The sequence below is a fragment of the Grammomys surdaster genome, unplaced genomic scaffold (assembly GCF_004785775.1).
Source record: "Grammomys surdaster isolate TR1022 unplaced genomic scaffold, NIH_TR_1.0 259, whole genome shotgun sequence".
In the NCBI taxonomy this organism is placed as follows: domain Eukaryota; kingdom Metazoa; phylum Chordata; class Mammalia; order Rodentia; family Muridae; genus Grammomys; species Grammomys surdaster.
The window spans coordinates 3779379-3790984 of NW_021604700.1; the positions used below are offsets into that span (position 1 = coordinate 3779379).

An 11606-nucleotide genomic window follows, 5' to 3' on the forward strand; every position below is an offset into this window, starting at 1 on the left:
ACAGCTCTTAATTAAGGCTGAACAGCTCTGAAGAACAGTAACTTTAAAAGTGAACTACTTTAATTACACATAGAAATGCCGGCAGTAAATGCATTTGCTCCCCTCAAATTCCTTTATCAGAACTAAAAGCAATCATTCTCAACCCTGGAGACAGACAATTAAACATTTTAAAGACAAGTGTTTGAAGGTGGACCTTCAAGACTAATGTAAGCATGCTATGTGATAGTCCCGTCCTGCCAGGATGAGTGTTTCATTAGCGCCTCAGGGTGGAAAAGGGCGTGTAGGTCCAAAATCCTAACTGCTGAAATAGAAAAGAATCAATGGAACGAGAATCTGGTTGGGCTAGAAAGAGTAAGAAAAGAGAAAGATGCTAGCGTGGGACATGGTGGCCCTCACCGGATGTTCAAAGCGAGATGAATTTTAGAAGTTGGAGAAAGGAATTTCTGTGTGTGGCCCACGCTGGAGAACAGAGCGTCAGCACGCGGCTGGACAGGCCCCTCAGGCCGGACCAGCGGCTCCAGGGAGGCAGCCCCGGAGCTGGACCGTGAGCGAGTAGTGGGGACAGGGCTGTCACTGCTTACCCAGGTGCAGCGTGAGGTTGATGGAGTTGGGGTACTGCACCCCGGCCAGCATAGTCTGGCTTTGCCACCAGGTGGTGTCGGCCTGGTTGTTGTAGTCGGTCAGGAAAGCTGCCCCGTGTTGCAGGTGTTGCTGGCCGGCGTCGCACAGGTGACAGGACTTGGTGACTCCGGTCACCCCAGTCTGCACGCAGTACTCCTCGGGCGGAGTCCCACACGTGTTGGTAGCCACCACGGTCACATTGAAGGCGGCATTAACAAACTCCGGCATGCAGCGCTGCGGCCGGCCGCCCTCATCCGCGCACTCGTCCATGGCCGCCCGGACACAGCCCGCCACAGCCGCCAGCACAGCCAGCAGCGGCCACAGCCGCCCCTGGGGCTGCAGGGCCAGCGCGGCCCGCCCGCCGCCCGTCATCCCGCTGAGCGCGGGCCCTCGGCAAAGGCTGGGGTGCCTCGCTGCACTCGCCTAGCGGCGTGCCCCAAGGCCGATCCTCCGCTGCGGGCCGAGGCCGGACTGCGGACCGGGCTGGAGGCCGAGAGCCGGACGCAGAGCCGATGGGTGGGCGTCTAAGCGAAGATCGCGCTGCCTCCGCTGCCTCCCGGTGAGCAGCCTGCACTCTGCGCCGACCCCCGACTTCCGAGCGCGCACTCGAGAGCGCGCCCCAGGAGGAAGGAGCAGGGGGTGGGGTCTGCCTGGTGGGGTGGGATCTGGCGGTGGAGAAAACCCAAGACCGGCCTCCTCGGCAGCTCACGCGGGCCCGGAGCTGCTCCCCGCCCTACGGGTCCTCCCCAGCGACTCCCGGCGGCGGCAGTAGCAACCGCTGGCTCTCAGGCCTGGAGGGCGGTGGGCCAGAGAAGCGAGATAGGCGGGACAGGGAGCAAGAGGGAGGGGCGCGAGGTGGGCGGGGAGGTGAAGTAGGAGGGCGGGGCGCGAGGTGGGCGGGACCGACAGCAAAAGGGAGGGGGGCGCGAGATGGAAGAGGCAGGGGGTCAAGTAGGAGGACTTCTGGATGGGCGTGACTAGGGGGTGGGCTGGGCGAGGGGGTAAGAGGGAGGGGCCAAAGTGGGCGGAGAGGGAGAGTGAGTGAAGGAAGGAGGGCGGGGCGTGGGGCGTGGGGTGCAGGGCGGTGCATGCTGGGAGGGCAGGGGCTTCGGTGAAGATCCGGCACCCTGTTGGGAATCCTCATCCAGGTCGTGTTCCTTAGAGGATCTTGCCCTGGAGGGTATGAGACTAAGAGGAGATTCTTAAAGGGCGACCCAGGTGGGTGAGGTGGCCCGGAATCCGTCTTTTTAATTTCATGAGGATTTGGACCCTGGCCCAAGATGTCAGTCCTTATGGTATAGCTCAGCCACTACCTGACCTGAATCACAGCGGTGCGGTGGCCTGCGTGACCTCGCCCTCCCCATCCGTCCCGGGCGTGTCTCCTGTATCGCTGAGGGGAGAGAGCCGAGGTGTCCCAGGGACTGGATCCCTGTGGGACACAGGGCTCGCTCGATCTCAGCTTCAGAGTCAATTTTGTGATTTCTTTGCTCTAAATTAAAGTGTGACTGTCATTTACCCCGGCAAGGAAGGAAGTGAGAAGGCTGGGAATGGAATGACATTTTCCCCTGGATACGCAGACCCGCTTTGAAATTCTTCCATTCTGTTGTTTGTGTTTCCCAGTTTGCCTTTAAAAGACTCGAAATTATCTGGATTCTGACATCCTCCTTTTCGGACCTGCTGAGTCACAGAATATTGTCAGTGCCAGAATGACTCAGTTCCCAGAGCCCGAGCCAAAAGATCATGAGTTTCAGTCCCAGATCAGAACTACCTGCAGTGCTGATAGGACCAGCAGACAAGGGAAGGGAGCGTGCTGGAAAAATGAACCAGCTGAGAGCCGGGCATGGCGGCACACTGCGCTAATCCCAACCCAAGATGCAAAACAGACCCACAAAGTGGAAGCCCCAGGCTTGAGGGTCAGTAGTCTTTTTAAGGTAAGGATACTGATATCTACAAGGTAGCTCAGATAAAGGCACCTGTCACCAAGCCTGGTGACCTGAGTTCAATCCCCTAGAACCACATAGTGATTTCTACACCCGCACCGTGACACTTGTGTGTGTGTGTGCGTGTGTGTGCGCGCATGCACGTGCCTGAATGAGAGGGAGAGAGATATCACACATAAATAAATGTAATCTTTTAAGATGGGGTAGTGGGCATATGAATGATGAAATATAAACAATAGGTAATGATAGTTAGGGTCAGTGTTAGAGCCACAAGTCCTAATTAAGAAGCCCAAGGATAATGGATTATTTGTGACGGGTAGGGGCTACTGTCCAGAGAGCTTTTAATACTGGACTTCCTTAGGAATGCATCCACCTGACTTACTGGAAGAGATGGTGGAGGTTATGCATGCTAAGGGTCTCTAACTCTTTACTCCTGTAACTCTTTGGAGAAAGAAACATGAGAGCTGTGATAACATTTTAAATCAGTGGTTCTCAACCTGAGGGTCGTGACCCTTTCACAGGCGTTGCCTAAGAGCATTGGAAAACAGAGATCTTTACATACCATTCATAAAAGTAGCAAAATTACAGTTATGAAGTAGCACTGAAGATAATTTCATTGTTGGGGTCTCCACAAAGTGAAGAACTATATTAAAGGGTGGCAGTGTTAGGAAGGCTGAGAAAAGCTGTTTTAGGTGGCTGAAGAAAAATCAGTCTATTCACGTAACCCTGGAGGGGACAATGTCTCCATTCAAATATGCTAAACAAACTAGTGTGTGTCCTTTTCATTGCTCTCCTTTGGCTTCTGATGTCCAAGTTAACGCCAAGCTGTTATTTACGGTAATTTACTCTGTAATTTCATCACAAGACCTTCAGGTGTCATTTGTAAAGCACATGAAGGCACCTTGAATCAACCACTAAATCCTATTGCTCACTGGAATATGTTAAAATAACAAGAAAGTATTGAGGTTATTTTAAGCAGTAAATTGTATCTAGCCAATATGCGTGATGATGAAAATTTGTTTCATAATGGATGAGGTGCGGAGAGAGAGAAGATGAAACAGAGTTCCACTCAGCACTCCAGGCTGGCTTGGATCCCACACCAATCCTCCTGCCTCAGCATCACCAGTGCTGAGATGGTAGGCATGACTCACCACACTAGTCATCATTTTTTGAGTGTTGATTCAAACACACCAAAGACTTTGTAACACAATTTCAAAAACAGGGAGATTTGAATACTGGATGTTGGATGGTAACAAAGTATTTGAAGTTCCTGGGGGCACTACAATTCCAAATAAACCTACTATTTAACAAAAAGAAAATACTGGTCTACAGAGTGAGTTCCAGGACAGCCAGGGCTACACAGAGAAACTCTGTCTCGAAAAAACAACAACAAAAAAAGAAAGAAAGAAAGAAAGAAAGAAACAAAAAGAAAATAAATCAGTGTGATGACACCTCACCAGAGTGTTATCCCAACATCTACTATTCACAACGCAAGGGGACCTTCTGTTCCAGGCCAGTGAGATCCTATCTTCTGCACCTGCCCTCTCAAAAAAAGTATATAAGATTTACTGTAGATTACATAGTTTTCTTCTTTCTTCCTCCTCCTCATCATCACCATCCTCTTCCTCCTCCTCCTTCTTCTCATTTGTTTTTTTTTTTTTTTTTGGTCAAAAAATTCCAGAGCCTTATTCTTTTATTCACACATTTTTAACTAAGTTGAAGCTCCATTATATACTAAACAGGCATGAAAGGAAATTTGAGTTCAGGTTCCTGAAAAGATTCTCTTAATGTCCAGTCACCAGTGCCTCTATGTGGCAAGACAGGAGGAATCAAACCATTTGACTATACAAGCATGATACCTTGCCCCCAAAAGACCCTTTATCTCCCAGTTAACCCTCCAAAGCTTAAGAGACTTGTCCTTTCAGGATATATCTAAATAATTTTCAAGGTAGGATGTTCACTGCCTTAGTCACCTGTGAATCTGTAGGCATGCCTATCCCTATAGAAGTAAACCTGGTCATCAACAGATGTCTACTACCTAAAGGGCTAGACAGGATGTTATATAATTAGAAAGAAATTTAAAGTTTGTGTTGGCCTTTCAAGGTGGCACCTTTGTTAGATTGTTACCCCTTCATAATTAACAATGTGTTTGCTTTTCCCTTTTTCAGTCTTTCTGATCTCATTTCCGAGTTTCTTTATCTCCAGGTGTAAGGACATTGTTCAATCTGCTTTGTTCCTCATATTTAGAAGTGTTATCCACAAATAACAACTATTATTAATATTATTATTAATACAATTATATTAATTACATAATTATTTATATATTATATAGGTATATAGTTAATAGTATATTAATATGATTAATAATAATATGACAATGTTAGCTTCTTTTTATATATTATTTTCATAGTAAAATTTTTCTCTGAAGCATAGGATACTATTGTCTCCTTAGCATTGAAGAAACTAAGCGGCAAGATTAAATAACCTCTGGTCCCAAGTAATAAGCAAAACAAGGACAAAAGGCTGCCTTCTGGCTCTCCATGCACAAAGGTGTCCTCCTTCATTGTGTAAAGGTCATGAGAGGAACAGGGGTAAATGAAGCAAAGCACGGTTTTACACAGCCGAGGTTTTTCAGGTTATCAAATAAGAGTTTAAAATTAGAGGGGAATTAAAGGGATACTGAAAAATAATTAAGATTTCCCTCTTCAAAGTTATAGTAACTACACAGGAAGGGGGAAATTTAGGCTTAGAGAGTCTGCCTGTGTCCTTAGTACAAATCCGAGCATAACAAGAGGTCTTGTGCAACTCAGGTATAAAGAACAAGATTTCTCTTGCGTGAGGCAGAGTTATTTCAATCCCGTCCATCCCTATGTACCAAATTCTGGCTGTCTTAAATTGTGATTCTAGTTTTACAAGGAAGAAAAATGAACACATCACCATAAGAGTCAAAACAACTTCTGTTACAATATATAAATGCATAAAAAAGAAGAAACTGTAGAACCTTATAGCAAAACGCATCCTCACCCAAACCCAAAAACTTACTATCAAAATAATGATAATAATAATTTTACCTCTCCAGAGGTTTATTAATATATTAACCTGATGTGAATTGCATCCTATAATTTAAGAAAAAAAAGATAATCTTTGTTATGCAGGTAACATGATTTCATAGTAGAAATCTGGAATACCTCAAACGTGGTTAGCTTTGATGGTTTATGATTACTAACATGGCAAACCAGGTGTGGTAACACACACTTGTAGCCCCAACACTTGGGAAGCCAAGACAGAAAGATCACTCTGAGCTGAAACCAGCCTGGGCTGTAGAATGCTGTCCAGCCCTATCTGACCTAGAGTGAGACCCTGCTTCAAAGAAATATAAGATGTAGGGGTGCATGCCTATCGTCTCAAAACTTGAAAGATAGAATCAGAAGGATCAGGAGTCCAAAGTCATCTTTGGCTACATGGGGAGTTCAAGGCTAGCCTGGGCTATATTAAAACAAACAAACATTCAAAAAAAAAAAAAACTCAAAGAGAGTAAAACCACTTGCTGAGAAAGTCTGGCAACCTGAGTTTGAATCCATGGTAAAAGGAGAGAACTGATTACTGAATATTGTTCTCTGACATACACACAAAAACAAAGACAATACAGATCAGGATTTAATAACATTATCATACTGGCCTTTAAAACAAATTCCAATTGATAATAGTACGTCAGTAAACATTGCTGTGGGACCGGCAAGATGTACCTGAGCAGGAATCCTTAGTTACTGATGGTGGCAAGGCTAACCAATCCAGCCAACATGGAGTGAAATCAGTTAAATTAGCTGTGTGACCTAGCTAGCCCAACCCTATGGGGTTTTTTTAGCCAAAGGACTCCACGTGAACACATCACAGAAATACTTGCATGTGCTTAATTTTATTGTATGTGTTTGTGTGTGTGCTATGTGTGAAATTCGAGAACTTCGAGTGAAGTCAGTTCTCTTCTTACACCTTTACATGGGTTCCACGGGTCAAACTCAGGTTGGCAGGCTTAGGGACAAGTGCCTTCATCTGCCAAACCATCTTATATACCATTTGGTTCGAATATGTACATATATATTCATTTTTTATTTTATGCATATAGATGTTTTTGTCTCCATGTACGTCTGTTCACGTTTGTGTGCCTGGTGTCCACAAAGGCCAGAAGAGGACTTTGGATCATCTGGAGTTGTAGTTACAGACAGTTGTAAGACACCATGTGGCTTCTGGAACCAAATCCAGGTCCTCTATAAGAGCAGCAAGGGCTCTTAACCACTGAGCCATCTCAGCCCCTGCTTTGTACATGTTTGGTTTTTTAAGCAGGGATTCACTCTTCAGCCCTAGCTGGCCTGCAGTTTGCCAGCTGTCTGTCTTCGAGCTCACAGAGATCTGCCTGCCTCTGCCTTTCAAGTTCGTCCCTTTTTGATGTGTATTGGCCATTCTTATTTCATCTTTTAAAACCATCAGCCTGTTACATTAGTCCACTTCCACCTGGGTTGTTTTTACCTTCTTTCTTAGATTTTTTTTAGCTCTTACATTGCAGGTATTAACCGTGTCTGGTGTACAGGTATTAAAGATTTCTCAGCCATTCTGCAGGCTGTCACTTTACTTAATTAACTATTTTCTTTGCTGCACAAAACCTTTTTAATTCCCTGAAGTCCTGTTTCTCAATTGCTGGCATCAGTCTCTGAGTTCCTGGAGTCTCATTCAGAAAGACTTTGCATATGCCTCTGTCTTGAAGCATTTTCTCCTGGTTTTTACTTTTAATACTTGAAGAATTTCACGGTTATGTTAAGGTCTTGATCCATGAAAGATAGACATCTTTTTCCCTATGAATATCCAACTTCTCTACCATCATTTGTTGAAGAAGCTGTCTTTTGTCCAGTGTTTGGTTTTGGCACATTTGTCAAACAATCACCTAGCATGGGTTCTCCATCGCGTTGTGTTGATCTGCTGTCTGGGTTTGTAGCACCACCATGTTGGTTTTGCCACAGTGGCTCTAGAGTAACTTGAAATGGAATCTATCAATACCTCCAACAATGTTCTTCATGCTCAGGGTTGCTTTCTGAGGTTCTTTGTGCTTCCATATGAATTTTAAAGATTCTATTTGTCTATCTCTGTGAAGACTGGCATTGAAGGTTTGATAGGAATTTCATCAGATCTGTAGATTGTTTTTGATGGTATAGCTGTTATCACATTATTAATTCTAGCCCATGAGCACAGGGTTCTTTCCATCTTCTAGAATGTTCTTCAGTGTTTCACTAGAATAGACTTTCACTTCCTTGGTTAGATTTATTCAAATATTTCTCAAGCAAGGGTAAATGGGTTGCTTCCTAATCTCTTTCTCAGCCTGTTTGTCATTGATATATAGGAAGGTTACTGATTTTTGTGTGTTTACTTTGTTTCCTGTCGTTCTTCTGAAGATGTTTACCTGAGTTTTCTGGTGGAAACACTAGGTCTGAATGAAACTATATCATCCACAAATAAGAATAACATTTAAGATCTTCCTTGCCTACTGCGTGTCCTCTTTTTATTTTCTTCATTGTCTTACTGCTCTAGCTAAGACTTCAAGCATAATATTGGAGAAGAGTGGAGAAAGTGGACACTCTTGTCTTATTTCTGACTAAGTAGAAATGCATTGAGATTTTTTTCCCCATTTACTAAGATACTGGCTTTATGACTGTCCTGTATAGGGTTTAGTATCTTTAGATATAGTCTCTCAATCCTAGTCTCTATCATTTTTTTAAAGATTTATTTTTTAATTATGTATGTGGAGGCAGAATTTGTGCATGTCGATGCAGCTTCCTGGTCTGGAGAGGTCATTAGAGGCCTCAGGTCCTCTGAGACTGGAGTTACAGGTGATGGTAAGCAGTTTAATGTGGGTGCTGGAAGCCAAACTCAGGTCCTTTACACGAACAGCACAAATCCAGCCATATCCCAACCCAAACCCCCAGATCTCTAAGATTTTTAATCATAAAGAAATATTGGATTTTTGTCAAAAGCTTTTTCTGCATCTACTGAGGTAATCATATGATTTCTGTCACTGAATCCATTTGTATTGTGTATTATTTGTTGATTTATATTGGATGACCCTTGAGTCTCTCGAATAGAGCCAATTTAGTCATCACGAATGGTGTCTTTTGATGTCTTCTTAAATCTGTTGTGCAATTGTTTGCTGAGAAATTTTGCATCTGTGTTCATTGGGAAATTGGTTTATAATTTTCTTTATTGTTGTATCTTTGTTTGGCTTTGGTGTCAGGGTAACACTGGTTGTGTAAGGAGAGCTAGGTAGTCTTTCTTGTCTTCCTATTTTATGGAACAGTTGAAGATCCTCTGGTATTGGGTTTTTGGAAGAATTAAAGTGTTATCTGGTTCTTAAATGTTTAAAGACTCCATCAGTGACACTTAGACGAGCCTGTTTTCAAAACATTATTTGGCTGGGTGCTGGTAGCTCATGACTGTAATCCCAGCACTCAGGAGGCAGAGGCAGGTGGATCTCTGTGAGTTCAAGGTCAGCCTGGTCAATGGAATGAGTTTCAGGACAGCCAGGGCTACACAGAGAAACCCTATCTTAAAAAACCAAACAAACAGACAGACAAAAAATGGTCTAAGTGCTACATTAGTTATGTATCATGAATGTTGATGTGCCTGGTTCTTGTCATTGTCGGTAGTAGTCAATTGAAAAGGTTTTCTAATTCCTGTTATAATTCTTCCTTTGGTCCAAAAACCATTCACAAGCTTGTTGCTCAATTTCCAAACATTTGGAGATTTTTTCCCCAGTTCTCGTGACTATATAGTTTGTCATTGTGTTGCTACTGAAAACTGAATAAGTAACATCTTGATCTTCTGACTAGGATCATGGAGGGGTGGCAGGTGACTCTGGCTTGAACAATGTACAAAAGAAGGAATGGCCCAGCCCCAACCACCACACAAGTATTCACCACTGGAGCAACAGTGAGCTCCCAACAGCAGAGGCCAGTCACCAGAACTCTTGAGGCGGATGATAACCCCTGGGTTTCTGGGCTTATGGTGACATAGAAACCCAAAAAAAGAAAAAACATTTTCTTAATAAGCAAGATAGACGCCGGGAGTCACATTACTACTAAATATACATGACCTAAATTATCCTCCAAGCTGTGAAACGTGATATAGCACTTCTCACTTGGTACCATATCTGTCCTTTCCCACGTCATTCCTTGCTCAGGAGGCCTATACATGTCCTAGTTCTTACTGGTGCCCTCTCGTTCTTATTACAGATTATGGCTCCTCTAAGCATTTTGCTCTACTGTTTCGGTGGGTTCTTGCCTTGTTACTAGTCCTATTTTCAGATGAAGAAATTAAAGCCATATGATATTAAGGAAACTGTCCAAGGTGACCAAGCTTAGCAGTGGCATCTTTAGTGCTTAGTGTAAATGATCTCATTTCATCTCTCTAACAACTATAGGATGTGGGCCCTTTTACCCCATTTTAGAGATGGGAAGACGAGAGGGACATAGGGAGATCACAAAGCCAGGAAGTGGCAGAGCAGAAACTGACCTGGACAACTTGCCTGCTGAGCCTTGGTCTCCATCATAAGACAGAACTGCCTCTCAACCAATAGTAAGGTCCCATACATCAGGTCCCACACATGCTCAGTCATGCTATAGAGTCTTTACATGAATCTTTATAGAGGTTTGATAACCCTGACAGAGATGATGACATATTCACTCTGAAAAAGTGTTTTGTGTATTAATAAGATCACAAATTTTCTTTCAATTTTTTTTAAAAATCTAAAATGTAATTTTAGACATAATAGAAATTATTTGTATACAGTAACATTGATAAATATCATTACCTAAAAATACATTTATAGACTTAGTTTGTATTCTGGAAAAAAAAGAAATGCCTGTACAGAAAAGATCAGTTGAGGGAAAGAAAAATTCAATTTACCTTAAATTATGTACATATATTATTTCTCTTGTGGCTACATTCTAGATTATAAAAGTTGAGTTAAACTCTAATGTTATACACTCTAGGACTTTGTGTGTGCTGTACAGACAAGGAGGATACAGTGTTGTCTCCACAAGAACAGGAAAGGCTCCTTTTCACCTTGAACACTTGTGCTTAGCTAGGCATGGATCGCTTATTCGGGACAACACTGTAAAAGAGACACTCAATAGAAAGGACCTCCGTGACATCTGTAAGTTTTTATCAACGTTAATGGTGCAGCAAAGCAGGAATACAACAGGGTCACTACACAAGACCAGTGGGCAGAAGGAATTTTGTAGAGCTTAAACCCCCCATTCCCCTCCCCTTCAAGTAGGAAAGGAAGTGCCTGCCTCTGGAATCCTCTCAGCCAATCACAAAGTGAAGAGTTCATGAGCTGGTAGCGAGGTCAAAGCAAATGGTTGAAGTTGGGGAAATAAAACCAACGTAATGTTTGTTGAGAGGGAAATATATACATCTTACTCTCTGGGAACTGGCACCCTGGCAACTCCCAAAAGCCATATGTTTGGATGGGGAAGAGATTCATAAGGGCCCACCTCCCTGAGGCCCCATTGGCAGTTAATGGTTGCTGGGGGAAAGGAAGTCGTATTTTCCAGAGTGCAGCCACTGGTAAATTGCTCATGCTCCAGTAAATAACCCCTACCCACGCCCAGCGGGCCACAGGCAAAAAAGAAAGCAAAAAAAAACACAACAGAAAACAAAAAGACATAATAAGAAGTACAAGTGCTACCTGCTGGGAGAAAGATGTTCAAGGGGGAATGGGGTGGAAAAGGTAATGGCGGTGGGGGTGAAGACGGCCAAGACATTATATGCGTGTATAAAATCATCAAAGAATGTTTTTAAGTATTTAAGCCAGAAGTCGGAGCTAACAAGATGGCTCAGCAGGTAAAAGCACAAACCTGATGTTATGAGTTCATCCCTGGAGCCCACGTGAAGGTGGGAGAGAGCTACTCCTCAGAGTTATCCTCTGACTTTTACAGGTAAACCTGCTGTGTGTGCGCCCCTCCCTGACGATGACAACAACAACAACAATAAATATAA

General features: G+C 43.6%; 1 protein-coding gene across 1 annotated transcript in view; it reads right to left on the minus strand.

Moving 5' to 3' along the window:
- Positions 1–993, minus strand: part of Lamc1 (laminin subunit gamma 1) — a 116654-nt gene extending 115661 nt beyond the window's left edge. The window contains exon 1 of the mRNA XM_028775725.1: positions 582–993. Coding sequence (XP_028631558.1) covers positions 582–993 — 412 coding nt within the window. The remainder of the gene's footprint in view (positions 1–581) is intronic.
- Positions 994–11606: the final 10613 nt, after the last annotated feature.